General features: G+C 44.0%; 1 protein-coding gene across 5 annotated transcripts in view; it reads right to left on the bottom strand.

Annotated features, from left to right (window-relative positions):
* ca (claret) overlaps positions 1-21,303 on the bottom strand; it is a 93,783-nt gene that overhangs the window by 24,755 nt on the left and 47,725 nt on the right. For all 5 annotated transcript variants that reach the window (XM_045749193.2, XM_045749194.2, XM_045749195.2 and 2 more), the window contains 9 exons: positions 20,905-21,303; positions 18,381-18,575; positions 13,753-13,944; positions 11,921-12,075; positions 11,651-11,747; positions 7,634-7,819; positions 4,126-4,747; positions 1,568-1,780; positions 347-492 (listed from right to left, as the gene is read on the bottom strand). The exon at positions 20,905-21,303 is cut by the window's right edge and continues 444 nt beyond it. In XM_045749193.2, coding sequence (XP_045605149.1) covers positions 347-492; positions 1,568-1,780; positions 4,126-4,747; positions 7,634-7,819; positions 11,651-11,747; positions 11,921-12,075; positions 13,753-13,944; positions 18,381-18,575; positions 20,905-21,303 — 2,205 coding nt within the window. The remainder of the gene's footprint in view (positions 1-346; positions 493-1,567; positions 1,781-4,125; positions 4,748-7,633; positions 7,820-11,650; positions 11,748-11,920; positions 12,076-13,752; positions 13,945-18,380; positions 18,576-20,904) is intronic.

Raw genomic sequence — 21,303 nt, 5'->3', positions numbered from 1 at the left:
TAATAGAAGTTCAACCATTTACTTTCCTTTATTAGGGATAATTATTTAGTAATAGGAAATGTTATGCATGCTGGTGGCTTTACAAGACTGTAAGAGCTCTTGTATATATAAATAAATAGATAAAACAGATTAAAGTTAAGTTTGCTGGCTGCATTTCGACCTTCGACTGGAACAGGGTTGAAAACAAGAAGTCACATTAATACACTACAGTTCCCTTCCTTCCATTAAGCACTTGCACTCTCAATATATTTATTCATATTTTGTTTATCATGCTCATATCCTTAACCTATACTACTCAGACCTCCACTTTGTCTACTGTACTTACACCATACCATATTGCAAATACCTGTGAATAATAGTTGGACCCCCATCCCCAAAGTTGTCCCTGAGATTCAAGAGCAAGGGTAAAATCAGCTCCACACGCTATGTCAGTAGCATATGCTTCATCCAGAATACGAGTTGGGCTCAAAACTTCACGACGATTTCCAGTTCCTGTGAATACAAGAGATTCAAGTTAGTATTTCAGTAACTGTTGATAATGTTTACAGAAGCAACAAATATTGTTGTTTTAATTCTAATATAGTTCTGTTGTATGTACAAACTATGTTAGCCTGGGAGCATTTTCACACCCCAGTTATCTGTGTAATTTAACAAATTTCCATGATATTCCAAAATCTTGTGATTATCTGCATTAATTTGTCAATGTGATGCATGCTACTAAAAGAGAATAAATTTTTCTCTTACTTGGTTTGATGGATGGTTTGTCTAATGTGTTTGAACATTTAATATAGTACATATATGATTAAAGTGAATCCTGCTTGATACCTGCTTGATGAGGTTCTGGGAGTTCTTCTACTCCCCAAGCCCGGCCCGAGGCCAGGCTTGACTTGTGAGATTGGTCCACTAAGCTGTTGCTTGCAGCGGCCTGCAGGCCCATCTTTGAAGTGCCTATCTCTCTCTCATTTCAATATTCAAATTGTGTACTGTACCTCTACTTTCACATAAAAGAGCAATTACTTTAAAATATTATGCACACACATTCAGAGGCAATATGATAAAAACCACACAAGATACAGAGAGAGGTACAATGAAAAGAGACGGTATTTACCAGGTGAGGGGCAACGGAACGAGGTAGCACAGGTAAAGTTGGAAACATGGACAAGCCAGAGAAATATAAGAAAATACCAGTTTGAAGTACAGTTGGAAAACAAGTAGAATGTAAGGAAGAAGTAGTGGAAACAAATTCATTCATAGCTTCATAAACTAGTAGGTCAAGAGTATATTAGCTAAACATCTATTTCCAAAGACAGTCAAAGAAAACACCCTGGTAAACAGGCACACGCAGATCAGTGTAACTCAAATTACAACAGGAAAAGCTAAATGGGTTGAATATATTGAATAAATTAGATAACACTAGTTTTAATGATACAACTACATTGTTCCTGCAGGAAAGAGATTGATGGACAGACTGCATTTATCAAGAGTAAGATATTGCCCAAGAGAATGTGCACGTGACATTTGCTCAAGAATATTACATATTTTGATTTAACAAAACACGAGAACTTACCTAGCTGCCCAGACATATTTCGACCCCATGCATATAAGGCTCCATGTGTTGTCAAAAGAATACAATGCTGGCTTCCACAAGCCACTGCTCTCACTGCACCAAACCCATGGGGCATGTCTACTTCCTGTGGAAGAAGGTGACCCAAGTCACTGGGATCACATGATGGCACAGTATTGGCACTGACTCTTCGTGTTCCGCTAGTAGGTATTGAGTCTGTAAATTATAGAAAGTAAAATTAATACTTCTGGTATCAAGAGTAAAATTAATACTAAGGCATCAAGAGTAATGAAACAATATAAGAAGACAACGAAGAAACAAAGGCGAAAAGGGAACACAGCACGTTAAAGAAGCACAGGATCAGGGCCATGGTCAGTGAAGTCAGGGTTAGGGGGCATGGGTAAACTGAGTAAATGAGGAGGGAAGGTAGATAAAGGAATGACCAGGGGCGGACGAGCAGGGTCCAGAGGAGGAAGAGGGGGGGGGGGGGATAACCGAGGGTCAAGGACAGCAGCAGGAGGGACAGAAACAAGGGGATGCACTTAAGCAAGGGCACCAACCGAGAGGGAAGCGGGGACCAAAGAGGCCTCCACAGCAGGAACAGGGGGCGTAACCACCGAAACGGGAGGGGACGGAGTGAGAGTCAGAAGTAGGGGGCGAGGAAGAAAGTGAAGCCTAAGGAAAAGATAAACGCTCCTGGTGCTTCAAGTTGAGGATGGCTGCCTCAAGCTTGTAATGTATACACGCATGGGAGAAGGTAGGGTGGGCCTCACTGCAATTGAGGCAGCGAGCCTGAGGAGAAGTGCACTCCGACTTAGAGTGACCTTCGCCCCCACACAAAGGACAAAGAGAGTGTGTTCCGGAGCAGCAGAGGGCACCATGCCCAAACCTCCAGCACTTATTACAGAGTCGAGGAGAGGGAATGTACTCCTGGACGGAGCACCTGGCACCAGCAAGAATGACAGATGGCAGAAGGGTCCTACCATCAAAGGTAATCTTCAGAACCCGAAGGGGTTGATGGTGACGACCACGAGGGGGACGAGTAAACGAGTCTACCTGGAGGACAGAATGGTCCTAGGCATCGAGGATATGACGAATATCCTCATGGCAGTCCTGCAGATTCCGAACACCGGTAGCAACATGGGGTGGGAGGAGAATAGTGCTAACACTGGCATTCAACCGAGCATTCTTGGAGACGCGAACAGGGGTCTCGCCAAGGCAGGACAAGGCAGCCAAGCGGGAGGCTGCATCCTGAGGAGCAGCAGCAACGACACGTGCACAGAGACGGGTGGGGTGGAAAGTAATAGAGGCATCTACGGAATCAACAAGATGCCTATGAAGGAGAAATCGTCAGGAGGCGCAGAATCAAGAGGGAGGAGATCAAAGTATTTAGCCCTCGAAGCGGGAACAAACAAGACCTGATACGCATCAGCACGGGAAGGAATCGAGCGAGTGCGGCCGTGTCGAGGACGGTGTTGAGAAGTTCTACGGGTGCAAGAGTATACCTCCTCAAACACCCGGGTGTCAAAACAAAAGAAGGCTAAAAGAATGATCAAAACAGGCACAAGGTCAGCAGGAAATGACAACGAGAAAGGAGAAGAGGGAGGGGAGAAAACAAAAAAGGAAAAGGCGTCCAGCAAAATTTGTGAGGACAGCAGCAGGAGCACAAGGCTACAAAAGGACAGGGGGGACCGCCCCAAGGAGCATCACACTCCGGCAGCCGCACACCAAGCCCCCTCACGGCAGCAACGAGCTGGACAGGGAGGGGGTTTAAGTTCCAAAGACACTGCAAAATTGCAATCCTTGCAATTTTAGTGTCAATGATCCCTAGCATGGCTGCCCTGTGCCTTCAGTCACTGGATGTGATGTGCCAGACATGGTCTGCATCTTCTTACTAAGGCCCAGGAAAGAAACTATGAGATTCATGTGTTTTTTTTTCAGTGTGGCAAATCATCAACAGAGGTTTCTTAACGTGTTGAATTACTCCCAAGAATTGGTTGAATTTCTGAATAAAATGGAGCCCCTTAAATCATCTCCAGGTAATTGGAGCATATGGGCCAATCGCTATGGAGCAAATAAAAGTGTAAATGAGGAAATAATTGAAATGCCCACTATTCAAAGTGTAAATGAGGAAAAATTGTGTATACAAAAAAAACTGGTAGATACAGTAATGCTGTCACGAGTTTCACTGTAAAGAGCAAAAGAAAGCAGAAGCTCTGCTTCACAGGAAAGCTGTGAAATGTTGCATAAATCTACTGATAAAGTATCAGTATTTTCCACAAGGTTATTACGAACATGGGCCCTTGCTCTCAGAGCTCACAATCACAAATGAAGCAGTGGCAATAAGCTTAAGAGTAACTGAGGTTAAACAATTCTTAGAACACCTGTTCCAAGGCAAAGCCATAATTGTAGTGAGTGTATATATCTGAGCCATTGATAGTGTGGACACATCCATAGGTCTAAACCTACTCAAAGTTATATCCTAACCATGATGTTTTCTTAAGATTGGGTTAACACATTTGGCAAAGAGCCTGTTTTGGGCACCAGGATAAACAACTTACATTCTTCACTTTTTGAACTGTTGCTAGCAGATGAATTCTCCAGACACTTTGCATGAGGATTTGAGCTATAACTATTGTTTGTGCTGGTTGAATTGGCACATTCCACACCTTCAGCCTTGAGCACATCTTCACTGTCATCACTCTTCCCTTCCCCATTTCCCAAAAATTTTTCTGGTGATGGTTCTGGGGATATAACAAAATTTTTATCACCATCAGAGCCGTCCTTGTCCTCCTCTTCAGGCAGTGTTGTTATTGTTTCTTCACTATCATCTAAAATTGTACTTAGGGGCACTTCATCACAGAGATGTTCATTGTCATCAGTATTATCTACTGGCTCAGAAATATCATTAGCACCATTGGTATTAACACCACTCTTTTTCTCATCAAGAGTTCCACATGCTTCTTCACTACCTTCTACCTCTTTCTCATCTTCAACACCCAAGTTGTTACTATTTTCATTTTTAGTCTCGGCACTCTGTCTTCCATCCCCCTCGCTTTTTCTTCTAGTCCCTTCTGCGGTCTGCTGTGTTGTCCTTGCCCGTCTCTGAAGCTGAGCTTGTACTCGCAGACAAGCAGGATTGCTGCCCCACATGTACACTTTGTGGTTTTTGGTTACAGCAATCTAAAAAAAAAAAAAAAAAAAAAAAAAAATTGAATATATACAGTATGTATATTATATATATATTAATTTATTTTATATATATTTATTATATATATATATATATATAAAATAAATTAATATATATATATATTTATATATATTTATATATATTTATTAAATTATAATACAGTACCCTGATTTATTTGTAGTCAGATATAAACAAGCCATGTCTCAGATGTGATGAGCAAACCACATCCTTAAAAAAAACGTGTTAAATGTAATGAATGACCTCTTTCTGGGTCGGGCCTTGGTGGCTCCCTGTAGCTAGCTCACTCAGATGGCTCCACACACTAGTTACAAGCCTGAGAAATTCTTAATGGCCTACCGGAGACCAAAGCCAGAATCTGGTTCCCTCACAGAAGAACAGGGGTCACCTTCACCAACAAAGCATACACAAACTAAGTGAAGCAAAATAGACACCTGGAACAAGCCAGGGAGAAGGAACTCATTGAAAGCTCCTCAAGCACCTGGGTGTGGCTAGAGCTGTGCCAAACTCCCTAAAATACAGAGAGTTGTCTCCAAGCAGCAAAAACCTCAGGAACCAGGAACCTCACAATGCAACCACAATGCCAAAGCTGATTCAAGCCCAAAAGAGGCCAGGACTATGAGAGAAGTGAAGTCCTATACCTGCAGAGGGAACTGAAAGTGACCGATGGAGCTGAATGAGGTGGAAGGCGGGATGAAGGAACCCCCCCCCCTGGAGATGAGGTGAGATGCAGATGAGGATACTAACAGTACACTAAAGCAAACCCAGGGAGGAGCAGGCAAGGAAATAAGCTCAAACATTAAAGGAGGATAGGGAAATATCTCCCAAATGAGCTGAATTGTCACCCCACTCTTCCCCCCCCCCCCCTCCCCCCCCTGCCAAGAGAGAACCCAGATACCAGGAAATGTTGAAGGACACCCAGAGACACACCTTGGGCTAGTCCCCATCCCCAAAAGTCCAAAATAAAGACCCCAGGACAGAACTGAGCTCTTTGCCTGACACCTGAAGAGATAGGAACTCATCTCTAAACTCTAAAAGTATCTGAAGTCCCAGAGAAAATTATGTCTACGGATCCTTGGTGAAAAGCAATGGCTCAAATGTGTCTGACATCGATGTAGAAAGGACGATCCCTGGAGAAGGTTGAGCTACACCCACAACTAATTGCCGTCTGAATTCCAAAATCCTCAAATGTCTCAAAGCACAGAGCAAGTGGGAGTGAACAAGGGGTCCATACAATGGGTGTCAGATGAACAATGGCAGCAGCAGTTAACAGAGCAGCAGTAGTAGAAAAACTAACCGCTCTTCCCTAACTTTAAAACACCTGAAGACTAAGAAAGATCGACTCGGGGCAACATCTCGAGCATCAAGCTGCAACACAAAAATGGACAATAAAACTTGAAGTGGTGGCTGCTTTTGGTGCTTCATTACTACACAATAAATAAAAACCAAAAGATGGAGGCATTAGTTAAAACAGCAGATCAGCAAACCCAAATGCCACAGGAAGTGGGGGTAGAGAGTAAAACTCATCCAACAGGTGGCAAAGGGAGACAGTAAAAAATCATCAGTTTGTAGCAAAACTGACGGACATCCCTTAAACTCACAAGTAGTGAGTGCAGGATTGGGGGTCAATCCATAATGTGCCACACTAAAGACTCACGGAGCTTGCCAGGGCTTGAAGGTAAGGACCAAAGAGGGCACCCAGGTACTAGGAATGCATGCTGGAAGAACTGACACCAAAATCAGTCTTCATTATAAACACAGCCACAAAGGGAGCTGTGTTCTGTATGTACACGTACATGAACATAATGTACCCCTTTATCAATAAATTCCAGAAGGCTACCAATCACAGAGCCTTGCAGAGGAGTCAAAGACCCTTGTACTATCCAGGGCAAAGCACCCTACACACTGCAGGGGCAATGACAAACGAGCACCTAGGAAAGGGCTGTCCTAAACACATGCAGCTCAAAGTGATAATAAAACAAGTCCACACAACAAGTGAATTATGGAAGCATGTGAAACAAACGTTAAACTTTGAAACAATACACAAGCAAATGAGCATCGAAGGACAGTGTCCAATGGATGGCCTCACTTATCTGGAAAAAACTGAGACTTGCTAAAACTGGTGACTCATAGCATGATCCACACTTGAAGACATCAGTGAGGAGGAACAAGGTTTGCTGATACTGGGAGCCAGAGCTCCTGGTGGTGTTGCCACCTGGCAGTTGCTAGTTGGAACTAGAGGGTTCGACCTAACTGCAGAATCATTTGCTGCTCCATTTCTTTTCTTTCAGTGAACCTTGCAGGTGACTTGTTTTGTTTCACTCCTAAGGCTGATGTGACTCATATGTTTGGAGCTATCCAAGTGAATTAACTACAGAACATTTAATGGTTGGGAGCGCATGGAGAAGCCAAACCTCCAAAATGTTAATATGCAACCAAGTGTAGATTGAAAGTCCTACAATTATCATTCTTTTTCGTAAAATATTTTTACAGTGGATATACCCACTCATTAAAATTGCAAAATCTAATACAGATAATTTTTTTTGTTATCTCAAGGTCTTACCTGGTAAGAGAGGACTTTTAAGAACATACAAACACACACTATAACTGACTTCATAAATTAATAGAAGCAGTGCATCTAAGTCTGGCAAGTGTAAATTTTCATTGTATTTATTGAGTTTTCACAACAATATTTGTCTAAATAGAGACAAGAGAAACCTCTCCTATGGCCTTTTAAGTTTTTAATGAATGTAATTCAAGGTCAAGTTCAAGGTACACCATGAGCCTAAAACTCCAAGAAATAATCCATGTCCATTATACATAAATGAATAGGTATACATAATTACAAAACATTTTCTTACATTTTGAAAATAACCAGCAGCAAGGTGTGTAGCAGGTCCAGGCAATGGAACTCTCTCTGGACTCGTTACCTTCACAATGCCACCATTACCAACCTGACCATATGTGCCACATCCCCAAGCATACACATTTCCATCCGAGGCCATAGCAACACTGTGGGCATAGCCACCATCAGCAAACACCATGTGCTGAAAAAAAGTAATTTTAATAAAATTATCCACTTAACAAATTAATACAGTATCATGATATTAACACTTTCTTTCGGGAGGAACGTATACGACGTCCGTAATTAACTCTGTGGATGTTCGGGAGGGACGTCTAGGACGTCCAATTTTAATACATTTGTTTAAATTAAATTTTTTATCCGATCGCCGGGCTTTAGGACTTCATATGTACACATCCCTGTAGAGCATTCTATTGCAAACAAATTTATACCAAAATGAATGACCTAACAAGAAAATTTATGTTATCAAACTAAAAGGATTATACACATTTGTGTGCAGGTGTAGCAGGTGAGCAAATGCGTGCTCGCTCACGGGTAAAGCTTGGCTGACGTTCACCTTTGCTGTGGGGTGGGGATGGGGGTGGGGGGTGGGGGCCTAGGATTTTGGACTTTATATGCATATACCCCTGTAGGGAATTCTATTGTGAACAAATTTATATCATATTGAACGACGTAGGACAAGAATTGAGGTGGGAATTCCACAGAGTAGACACATTTTGGTGGTGTTACGAGTTCACGGGTAACCCTCGGCTGATTTGTGAATTTACAGGGGGGTGGCACACCGGGCTTTTGGACTTTATATGTATACAGTGGTACCTAGAATAATTAATTTAATCCGTTCCGGCGCCATGATCGTCATGTGAAACGGACGTCATACAAAACAAATGTCCCCATTGACAATAATGGGAATCAAATTAATCTGTTCTACCACCGAAAAACATCAATATGATATTTGATGTTTTAAATAATGGAGCAGCCTACCTTACATACACTAAACAAACCTTTATGACATTTTTCTTTCTTCAAATTTCAATATTCTTTTTTCATTTGTCTATAGCAAAAGGTTCGTTCGGTATTCGGCAGGTAGGCTGCTCCATGTTTCTTAAGCTGCTAAGGAGTCCTGAGGAGATTTACACCCCTGTGCGCAAGAAAAAAAAAAATTCTAAAAATTTATTTCGTCTTCTAAAAATGTTAATTTGTGTTCTTGAGCACTGGAAAAAACCAGCGTTAAATGTAATGAAATGCCATTTTCTGGGTGAGCCCCGGAGGCTTCCTGGAGCTTATTGGTCTAATGTATGTTATATTAGACCGGGACATTAGCTAAGGAGTTCAGACCTACCATAGACCAGCGCCAGAACCTGGCCCCTTCAGAGAGGTTTCAGGGAGTAATGGCCCTGGAAAACCCCCTTGTGGTTGGGGTTTTCCTTATCTGCCATCGACTGGGGTTAGGCACCCAGAAACGTAGGCATAACAAAACAAACTCCACATGGTAAAAAACTAAAACAAAAAAACGAACAGAGAGGTAGAAACTCCCTACAATCCCAAGGAAACAAGCAAACATCACACTTTACTGCCGCGCCGATCATCCGGGCAGCCCTCCCCGCCCCGGGAGGGGGAGGGGGGAGCCCCGGACCTCACCGCGCCAGCTGCCTAGCATCAGTTTGGAAGCTAAGCTTCAACGCAAAAAAAACACCGACTGGTGGGAGGGAGGGTTGCCAGGGAGCCTCCTGGGCTCACCCAGAAAATGGCATTTCATTACATTCAACGCTGGTTTTCTGTGGGGAGCCCCTATGGCTCCCTGGAGCTTCATACCCAAAGAGAAGGAAAAGAAAGGGCTGACCCGGGAGGCAGCTGCCACAAACTCCGCAACGCGAAGCCGAGACAACAGGCTGCAACCTGCAACCCAAGGCAACAAGAACGCACAGGAGCAGACGCGCGCATAAAGAACGGGCGGTCAGGAACCTGTGCGACCCTCAAATTCTCGTGCCCAAAATGAGCCCTAGACGTCACCAACACAGCAGCGAAAGCTGCAAACGTCCGAACAGCACAGCTGCAAGGATAGACCGCAGGCTGGAAGACCTAAAAACTCTGCGGACGACCTGGGAGACCCGAGCCCTGAAACAGGGAACCGGATCAACCCGAAGCACATCCCCAGACACGGTACGCAGGTAACGGCAAAAAGCGCAACCGGACAACACAGGACACACCCCCGACTGAACCAATCAAGCATCAATAACCCAAGGACCCCCCCTTCCCCAGTAAGCAGCTGTCTCGACCGTCGCCAGAAGGACGGAGAAAGAAAGGCTGCAACGTACAAACCTACCACCAGTACCAAAGAACAGAAACCTGAACCAAAGGGGCTACCTCAAACTGAGAAGATAAGAGGGCACCCTGATCAAGGACCAGGACGGCTCAGGCGACACATGAGCAGGCCGGAGGTGAAACAAAACATGAGAAAGAGTACGGAACGGGGCAGATGTGACGTCCACCCCGCACGCAAGCCGGAGCGGCTCCGCCAGCGCCGCACAAAACAAGGCGACAGTAAGAAACATCAAATAACTGTAGTCCTGAAAACCCAAGAAAGGACAAGACAACCCGATGCGAAAGAGAAGACGACCTACGAAGAGCAAGGAAAAGATGCATAGAAACACCAGGAACATCATACTGTCGCCAAGATGAAGCTCGCAGGTGGGACACCAACAAAACCACCTGATCACCACAGAGATGGTGATACCCGCGTCAAAAAACCAGACACGAAGAGCCGAGGAGAAGGCCGAACCAGTCACTTACAGGACCGATCCGACCTGCCGAAAGAGGCGGAGCAGCAGGAAAACGCCCCGGATTTGGACACTTATCAAGCATCGTCTGAAAATAAACCTGGGCCGGCCACCAAGGAACCATGAGGACTACTCTCTTGGGAATGGGCTCCAACCGAGCCAGAACCCAAAGCAACAGCTGGATCGTGAGAAAAGGAACAGGTACCCCCACCTCGACCAGTCCTGCCGAAAGGCATCCACCGTGAACGCCTCGCAGGCAGGTAAGGGTGGATAGAATCACCCACATAGAATGGGCGACGCCTAGACCACGCTGACTCGAAGACGTCCATGGCCAGGAGTCCATACGTCCAGCAGAGCCAACGAAACGAGTCGGCGACGACTGGCCAATCCGTTAACAGAGGAATGAACCGAGACGGGCTGTCCGCCAGGATGTAGGACATACCCCGGACATGAATCTCACGGTTAGCCAAACCCCGAGAATCCAGCAAACGAGCCACTCAAAGGGACCAACCTCAAAGGCAAACACCTAAGAGAAACCCTGCGGTTCCGGCAAAGAACCAGACCAGATATTGCCATGGTTACTAAAGGACACTGCAGGGATTTTGTGTTACCCATTACCTATAGTCTTAAACATTACACTAGACACAGGAGAGCTACTGGGAATTTGGAAAATGCCAATGTAGTTCCAATAATCAAGAAAGGGGATACACATGATGCACTATAAACCAATGTCCTTAGCATGAATTTCAAGGAAGATTCTAGAAAGTCATTATTTCTAGAAGCCCATTTCGTAGCATGCCTTTGCACCTTTTCCAGTTTATTGATGTGCTTCTTGAGATATGGGCTCCATACAACTGCTGCATATTCCAACTTTCGTCTCTCAAAAGTCACGAACAGTTTCATTAGTATTTCACCATCCATGTAATTAAAAGCAAGTCTGAAGCTGGAAAGTGACGAATATGCTTCTCTCAAAATGTTCATTATGTGATGGTGGTGATAGTATGAATGCACATGATATCACCCATACTAGATGGATTGGTGATGACATGTTGCAAGGAATATGCTGTTGCCTTGGGTATAAGTGACTGTTTTAAGACTTATTACACCAAGTACAAGTTCTAAAGACTGTAAATACAATAGTTGGTTGTACATAAGAAGAGTCAATATAGGTGAAGCAAATAGAAATGAGTTTCCTATATTTTTTCAATGCATATATATATGTATGTCTCCGCACTTACTTTTTTGGCAAGCTTTTCAACAGCTGTTGGAACAAGGCAGTCCTCTACATTACTATTGCCAAGCTGACCATGAACACCCCATCCCCAGGTGTACAGCCTAGAAGATAAAATAGCTCATTTATGGTACAGTACAGTACTATGAATTTAGATATAAAAACAAATTTATTACAAATAATTTAGCTTGTGATACCACAGATTTTGCAACATTCACAGAAAAAAAAGCATGCACCCACAACATTTATAAATTAAATACACAGCAAATTTACTTACTTTCCATCCTCACTGACAGCTAATGAGTGGAACTGACCACACGAAACGGATATGATACCCTTGCCTTCTAGACTAGTCAGTAAAGTGGGGCGCGGATGTCGACCTGTACCCCCAGTGCCAACTTGACCATACCTGTTGTTACCCCAGCCATACACCTGCAGAAATACCCAATGAATCACACCAGCAGTAAAGAGAAACATTCCTGTCCCCAGCAATAGTACAGCTTCATAAGATGTGAAATTTTATTAAGAATAGTGTATACTGTGTACGTACTGTCCAACAATCATTTCCCACACTATCAAAACTAAAAACCATTGCACTGATAACTCGGAAATCCACCATAGCTGTTACCTTATAAACATAAAACAAAACATATAAAATCTATTAATACAAAAAAACCAGCATTGAATGTAATGAAACGCCATTTTCTGGGTGAGCCCCGGAGGCTTCCTGGAGCTTATCGGGCTAATGTATGTTATATTAGACTGAGACATTAGCTAAGGAGTTCAGACCTACCAGAGACCAGTGCCAGAACCTGGCCCCTTCAGAGAGGTTTCAGGGAGCAATGGCCCTGGAAAACCCCCTTGTGGTTGGGGTTTTCCTTATCTGCCATCGACTGGGGTTAGGCACCCAGAAAGGTAGGCATAACAAAACAAACTCCACATGGTAAAAAACTAAAACAAAAAAACGAACAGAGGTAGAAATTCCCTATTTTTTTAGACATGGCGTCTGTTTTCAAGAGCCCTGAGGAAGCTGATGTGAATCCTGTGTAGCCGTGGACCATTTGAATTGTGCCTGGCATCCTTTGGCGTATATATATGCCATGCGCTCGGTGTGTGTATAGCAATGTCTCTTAGTGCCTGAACTAACTATATCAGCTTAGTTGTACAGTTGTGGTGAACAAAACATGTAGATACTTAAATATAATGTGTGTGTATATAGTGCAATAACTGCAAAACTATTTGTTTATTGTTTTATGAACGTAATAATTGAATCACTAATATGAACACCATACTTTTGAGTATAGCAATGATTCACACATTTTATTACATAAATCTATCACACTACACACTATTGAATAATATTACTGCAAAAAGTAAGAATAAATCAATCGGAGACATTGAAATAATATGGTGATAATATATTTGTGGCAACTCCCACCTGTCAGCTCGGGTGACACTGACCGCCTCTGATGACTGCTCTGCCAACGCCCACATTTTGCCAGACTTCCTCAGCCAATTGTGCCCAAAATATGTTGCCTATGACTTTTTTTCCCCGTGCTCAGGGAACACAAATTAACATCTTTAGAAGATGAAATAATTTTTTAGATTTTTTTTATGTGCACAGGGATGTAAATCTTCAAAGGACCCCTTAGCAGCTTTAGGGTTCAGAACAAAGTATAAGAGCAACAGCCAGTTCACACAGTTTAATGTCACTATGATTAACTCAAACCTTGATGGGCATCAATCACTGGACAATTATCAATACCGCTTAGCTACTCATAAGGTTGTCCACCTGAATTAACCTGATGAGGGGACTATAGCTGAAGGCAGATTCAGCACTGTCTATTTAACAATGATCACTAGCAGGATATGGTTAATAGGAGCATATCATAAAGAAATGTAAAGTACATTCAAGATTTTCTGAAAAACATTGTTTTCCAAGTAATAACTATATATTTACAACTACAGTATCTACAAATATAAAAACAACAAATAAATGTCAAGTTACATGTTAAGGAAAAGACAATGTGACAGGTTTGGAATGAGAAGTGTGATAGCCCTGTCTCCAATCTTCTATTATAATACACTGACAAAGATGTGAAAACCTACCCCATTATCTGTTATTGCCAACATGTGGTTCTTTCCACCAGCTATGCACAGCACTCGCATCTGACTAAAGTGTGATAAGAGTCGGGGTTCTGAGCCATCACACACAAAGGAACATGAAGATCTTCCATTTATTAGTGGAACAAGAGAAGTGGACCCTCCCATTACATGTGGGATGGTACTACCGAGGGCTGACTGGAACAAAGAAAAACATAAGCATGTACTATACAGTATAATACAACTAAGCTTAGTGACCACACTCACTTATAAGATCATCCTGCTAAATATACTATATCATTATTTGATAGTTTAAATATTAAATTTAAATCAACATCTTCATCAATAGCATATATAAAAACCAGCATTGAATATAATGAAACGCCATTTTCTGAGTGAGACCCAGAGGCTTCCTGGAGCTATCTATTCTGATATGGATGTATAGTACTAGACTTTGGCATCAGTCAATGTATCAATGTGAATGGAGTTCTAGGCCTACCGGGCACCGCGACCCAGAACCTGGTCCCCTCAGAGAGGCACGAAGAGCAATGGCCTATAGAAACCCCCATGTGGTTGGGAGCATTCTATGTCTGCCATCAACCGGGTCACGCACCCAGAAAGGTAAGTGTCCCAAAACAAACCCCTATTCTGGTTAAGAAATTGCTACTGAAAGTCGAACTAGTTGGACAGAACTCCCCAAACGAAAAGGAGCATGACGTCACCACGATGCCGCGCCGTTTGTCTGCGCAGCTCTCCCCCATCCCGGAAGGGGAAAGAGGAAGCCCCAGACCTTCATGCCGGAAGTCAAAAACACACGGTACACACAAAAACACACAAAAAGAGTGTGGTCCCGGTTCGCTGACCGGAGGGAGGGTTGCTGGGGAGCCTCCAGGTCTTGCCCAGAAAATGGCATTTCATTACATTCAACACTGGTTTGGGAGCCCCTTCGGCTCCCCGGAGCTACTTACCCAAAGATAACACAAGAAGGACAAACCCGGGTGGCGATCGCCAACACAGCAAACACACAAAAGTCATAGGTACGAGGATAGACCGCAAGCAGTCTGGACCGAAGGACCCAGCAGACAACCTGGGAGACCTGAACTCTGGAACAGAAAAAAAAGGGAACCGGTCAACCCAGAGCACATCCTGGTCACCAAGGCCATGGCGCGCAGGAAATGGTGGAGAGCCGCAACCAGACAACACACAATGCACCCCCCAGCCCGACCAACCAAGCAACAACAACCCACGGACCTCTCTGGAAAGCAGCAGTCTCATACCTCGCCAGAAAAGGCAACGGCTGCAAACGAACAGTACAACTACCAGAACCAAAAGAGCAGAAACCCTCAAAGGCCAATGCCAACAAGAAAAAAGCCTGCGCCAAACAAACCTGAATCGAAAGGGCCACCACAAACCGAGGAGAAGAGAGGAAGGAGAGCACCCGGTCCAACTACCAGGACGGCTCAGGCAGCGCATGAGCAGGCCGGGGGTGAAACAACGCACGAGACAGCTTGTGGAACAGCCCAGAAGCAACATCAATGCCGAACGCAAGCCGCAGCGGAAGACCAAGCAGAAGTAGTCCCCAAGGTGACTTGTGGAAGGTGGCCCCAAGCCCCAAGGGCAGTACTTACAGGGCACCTAGGGAAGATGACCCTAGGCGCATGCAGCCCAAGTACTTGTGAAATTAATCCTGGCTCACGCTCCACCAGAGAAACGGCACCACACCACAAGGCACCGAGCTGGAGGACAGAAAAACAGGAACCAGAGACACACGACTGTTGCCAATCACATCAGCCTAAGAACTACAGTGTGGATAACCTGCGTGATTGTCTGGAAGCTCCCCCTTCCCCCTCCCGTGGTGAAGTCATGCTCATTTACTCGTTTTCATTTGGGGAGTTCTGTCCACCAGCTCGGCTTTCAGTAGCAATTTCTTAACCAGAATAGGGGTTTGTTTTTGGGACTTAACTTTGAGTGCCTGACCCAATCGGTGACAGACATAGAATGCTTCCAACCACACGGGGGTTTCTATAGGCCATTGCTCCTTATGCCTCTCTGAGGGGGCCAGGTTCTGGCTTGCGGTCCCTGGTAGGCCTAGAACTCCATTCACATTGACTGATGCCAAAGTCTAGTACATCCATATCAGCCTGGATAGCTCCAGGGAGCTGAAGGGGCTCCCCCCAGAAATATCTAATTACAATGAATGCTATTATAAATAGCATTCATTGATAATACTCTCCAAGTATTACCCTCAGTGCGAGACGGTGGACTTTGCTCAGCTAAACATCGACACCCAAGATGCAACTGAATGTGTATTATGGTGCACGAGATTATGGTTAGCGTTATTTCAGATTGGATTACCATCACGTGGGGTATTCTTGGATAGCTATTTTCATTTGCTCTCTGGATATACATGTACTAGTAGTATGATGGCCAGTATACGATGTTTGGTTATGATACAAGATCAGAGAAACCCTATTGAATTTGTACGGAAACAGAGGTGGAGGTGCCATCTTTAGATGGCGGAAATTGATACAAGGGTGGTGACTAGCAGAAAAGAGTGAGGTCACCTGATATCACGTATCAGTGCTGGGAGATAGCTGACTTAACATTTCCCAACATTGTGCAAATTCCGAGATGATGACATAGGGGTCTGGTGAAGTTAGAAAGCAGCACTTGTGATACGAGTAGCAAGATTTATTCTTAGGGGTGACTACTGTGACAGTTGGATGTGTGTTCCATCTCTGCCAAGATAAGAGTCACTTGGTCATGCAGTGTCAACTGCATCAAGTTTATATAGCTCAAATTTATTACTATGGTATCACCAAGAACCTGAATTTGTCTGCGGGTTAATATATACAATTCATATCTGTTATTAGCATAGCAATCGTGAGGGTAGCCATGGTTTAGTCCAGACAAGTGACGTCATTGTAAAATGGTTGATACCTGGTTGATGGGGTTCTGTTAGTTGTTCTACTCCCCAAGCCCAGCCCAAGGCCAAGCTTGACTTGTGAGAATTTGGTCCACCAGGCTGTTGCTTGGAGCAGCCCGCAGGCCCACATACCCACCACAGCCCGGTTGGTCCGGCACTCCTTTGAGGAAACAATCTAGTTTCCTCTTGAAGATGTCCACAGTTGTTCCGGCAATATTTTTTATGCTCGCTGGGAGGGTGTTGAACAACAGTGGACCTCTGATGTTTATACAGTGTTTTCTGATTGTGCCTTTGGAACCCCTGCTCTTCACTGGTTCTATTCTGCATTTTCTTCTGTATCGTTCACTCCAGTACGTTGTTATTTTACTGTGTAGATTTGGTACTGGGTCCTCCAGTATCTTCCATGTATGTATTATTTGATATCTCTCTCGTCTTCTTTCTAGTGAGTACATTTGGAGGGCTTTGAGACGATCCCAATAATTTAGGAGCTTTTAGCGTCTATGCGTGCTGTATATGTTCTCTGTATTCCCTCTATTTCAGCAATCTCTCCTGCTCTGAAGGGGAAAGTGAGTACTGAGCAGTACTCAAGATGGGACAACACAAGTGACTTGAAGAGTACAACCATTGTGATGGGATCCCTGGATTTGAAAGTTCTTGTAATCCATCCAATCATTTTTCTGGCAGTCGCAATATTTGCTTGGTTATGCTCCCTAAACGTTAGGTTGTCAGACATCATTATTCCCAAATACTTTATATGCTGTTCTCCTACTATGGGCACATTTGATTGTGTTTTGTACCCTGTATTATGTTTAAGGTCCTCATTTTTACCGTACCCGAGTACCTGGAATTCATCACTGTTAAACATCATGTTATTTTCTGATGCCCAGTCAAAAACTTTATTAATATCAGCTTGGAGCTTTTCAATGTCTTCAGCCAAGGTAATTTTCATACTGATTTTTGTCATCTGCAAAGGATGATACGAAGCTGTGACTTGTATTTTTGTCTATATCCGATATGAGAATAAGGAAAAGCAGTGGTGCAAGGACTGTACCCTGAAGTACAGAGCTTTTAACTGTGCTTGGACTTGATTTTATAAGGTTGACTGTTACTCGCCGAGTCCTGTTTGACAGAAAATGAGTATCCAGCATCCTACTTTACTGGTTATTCCCATTGACTTCATTTTGTGTGCTATCACTCTATGGTCACATTTATCAAAAGCCTTTGCCAAGTCCGTGTATATCACATCAGCATTCTGTTTTTCATCTAATGCCTCAGTGACTTTGTCACTGAGGCATTGGTAATATTTATTTGGTAAACTTATTGAATGGTCTTTAATCATACGTTTCACTTTGAACTGATGGCATATATTAATACTATCTCTACTAAAGCTTGAGAGAAATAGATTTTCCTCGAGTTTCTTGTGAGACTTGGTGCACTTGCTTTTCCTGTTTGATTGGGAATATACATGCAATTACAAATATACAGACTATCTTAAAGAGGTTTAATTTACCATGCAGTTAAGGTTAATACAACATGACAGCCTAATCAAAGTTGCAGGTGCTGCCCTTCTTCAGTGCCTAAATAATAAAATCCAAGATATTTGATGAGAGTAATATTCAATTACCAAATAAGTGGCTGTTATATTTATTGAATAACTTGATTGACAGATAGTAATAACAGAAACAATTAGAATAAAAAATTAGCTAACCTCCTGATCCTCTGGCAGGGAAACAATGAGACCAGAAAAAAGTTTGTGATTAGTTGTGGATCTTGGCCCATGACCCAGAACCCCATAGTCAGGAGTGCCCCATGTGTATAGAGCACCACCAATTATCACAGCGGTATGACCATAACCACAGCTTAGCACCTGCCGACGCACCTTGTCTACTGGAACTGGCACATTCTGCAAAGTTTGTTAGAGAAATAGGGGATCAGACCCGAGTAAATTTATTAAAATTATGGTATACCACACAACAGCAACCTCACCAATCCAATTAGGTTCATTATTTGGGTAGTCAAATCTGACTGATATTACTGAATAGGAAGCCAATTCAAATGAGATAACTGCCTAACAAAGGAGACACTTGACTCATGAACTCATCAGAAACAAGAAACAAGTACTGTAACACCCAATGGGCCAGACAGAGGCTTGGGGGTCACACAGGAAAATCCCTGAAAAAAAATCAACTCATGAAACATTATATCAAATCAAAATGCTGATTGGATGAAAAGATATTCAGATAATTGAGTTACTTGTGAGGACATACATTTTCCTGTACTTCAAGCTCTTTTTCATTAAAGTCTTCCTTCCTCTGGGAATGTTCCTTCCTTAAATATGTCACCTCATGTAGATTCTCAAGACATTCAAACAACTTCAAGTATTAACCTAGTGCTGTAAAAAAACAAACGTTGAATGTAATGAAATGCCATTTTCTGTATGAGACCCGGAGGCTCCCCAGAGCTATCCGGGCTGATATGAATGTATTAGAACCTGGCATCAGTCAAAGCAAATGGAGTTCTAGGCCTACTGGGGACCACGAGCCAGAACCTGAACCCCATCAGAGAGGTACGAGGAGCAATGGTCTATAGACACTCCCATATGGTTGGAAGCATTCTATGTCTACCATCGAACGGGTCAGGCACCCAGAAAGGTAGGCGCCCCGAAACAAACCCTATATGGTTAAAATATTGCTGAGGAAAGCCGAAGTGTTAGAATTTCCCCAAACGAAAAACGAGCAAACGAGCATGACATCACAATCGTCACCGCGCTGCTGTCTGTGCAGCTTTCCCTCCCCAGGAGGGGAAGGCTCCAAATAGGAGCCCCAGACCCCAGTGCCAGCTATCCACATCTTCAGTTCTGAGGCTGGATGTCAAAAACCCCGCGAAAACCACCGACCAGAGGGAGGGAGGGAGGGAGGGTTGCCGGGGAGTCTTTGGGTTTCACCCAGAGAATGGTGTTTCATTGCATTCAACACCGGTTTTCTGGGGGGAGCCCCTTCGGCTCCCTGAAGCTACTTAACGAAAGCTAAAAACAAGAGGAACTTACTCGGGAGGCATTCACCACTCGATCTTCAACTCGAAGTCAACACAACTGGCTGTAACTGCCGACCCAATGTGACATGCCCAACTAGGGCCACCTGTGGTCCTACCGCCACACCTGGCAGACCCCCGCCAGGCAACACAAAACTAAAACCCCACAAAAGCACAACGTCTCCAGAACAGAACCGGTCGCTATGCGTACATCAGACAGCTGCACAGTACCTCATGCCCCAGCCAGCGACGAAACTACCTCCTAACCCAAGGGAAACAGGAGTAAGAACCACCCCAGCTGAACCCCCAAGGGCGGGCAATCACCGAGCAGCGACAGAACCACACGGAGGTAGCTGCTCCTGAACGGCTCATGAAAGATAACCCAAAGGCTGCAATGGCAGTACTTACAGGGGCACCTAGGAAAGGCAGCCCTAGGTGCATGCAGCCCCAGTACTCTTGTGTTACGTCTGGCCCACACACCACCAAAACAGAGCAACACCACCGCACTGCAGCACTGCGCAAAGAGTGGAGCCAGAGCGATCGACCGTCACCAACACAACAGCCTCGAACTGAGGAGAGTTGCCAGCGTGGAGGTCTGGGACCCCCCATCCCCCTCCCAGGGAGGGGGGGGGGGTTGTGCAGACGGATGCACAGCGTTTGTGGTGACGTCATACTCGTTTCCTTGGTTTTGATTGGTGAGTTCTGTTGCTAATTCGGCTTCCGGTTTGCAATTTATTTGATCAGCAGTACTGTAGTTTGTTTTGGAATTCCTACCTCTCTGGGTGCCTGACCTGGTAGATGGCAGACAAAGACTGCTTCCAATTACATGGGGGTGTCTTTAGGCCATTGCTCCTCTTACCTCTCTTCAGGGGGCCAGGTTCTGGCTCTGGTGCCCGGTAGGCTTGGAACTCCTTCGATTGACTGTTGCCATGGTCTAATATATACACAGCAGCCTGGTGTAGCTCCGGGAAGCTGTAGAGGCTCTCCACGGAAAAACCATATTTTTTCCCATCACAGGCGTGACATCTATATAGTAAGTATATAAAAACCCACTCGGATGCGAATGGAACGTTGTGTGAAGATTTCAAACCAATTGGTGAAGAACTTTCGGAGATTAGCAATTTTGAACAAACGAACATTTACATCTTTATTTATATAGATATATAATGCATACTGTACAGTATATGTAAACTTCATCTTACCTCTTTGGGAGTTTCCATTTTGTATGTCAGGAGATCAGGATTGTACTTCCAACCTCTTCTTTGGTTTAGTTGAATAACGATGGCTAAAAATACCTCTATAAAAGCTTCTACAGAGACAAGTTCTTCATTACTATATGGTAGGAGACATGAATTTTGAACCATTGTAGATAGAGGAGGAAAAGCTTGCTTTTTACCATTTGTGGATTGTAGGAATGGCCTGATGGCTGGTTGTGTGGGATTATAAAGATCAGCAAAGCGGTGCAGTATGGGAATCTCCACTGTGGCTAACAGGCTCAGGACTAAAGCAATGTGTGTTCGGGCTAATGATGGTCGAACTAGAAGAACCTGCCGCAACTCTGGATCTGACACACAATGAAGGTATCCGGCTTCTCTTTCTCG

Source organism: Procambarus clarkii, chromosome 27 (genome assembly GCF_040958095.1).
Source record: "Procambarus clarkii isolate CNS0578487 chromosome 27, FALCON_Pclarkii_2.0, whole genome shotgun sequence".
In the NCBI taxonomy this organism is placed as follows: Eukaryota; Metazoa; Arthropoda; class Malacostraca; order Decapoda; family Cambaridae; genus Procambarus; species Procambarus clarkii.
The sequence above is the reverse complement of the archived record's forward strand: the minus strand, read 5'-3'. Positions and strand labels throughout refer to the sequence as shown.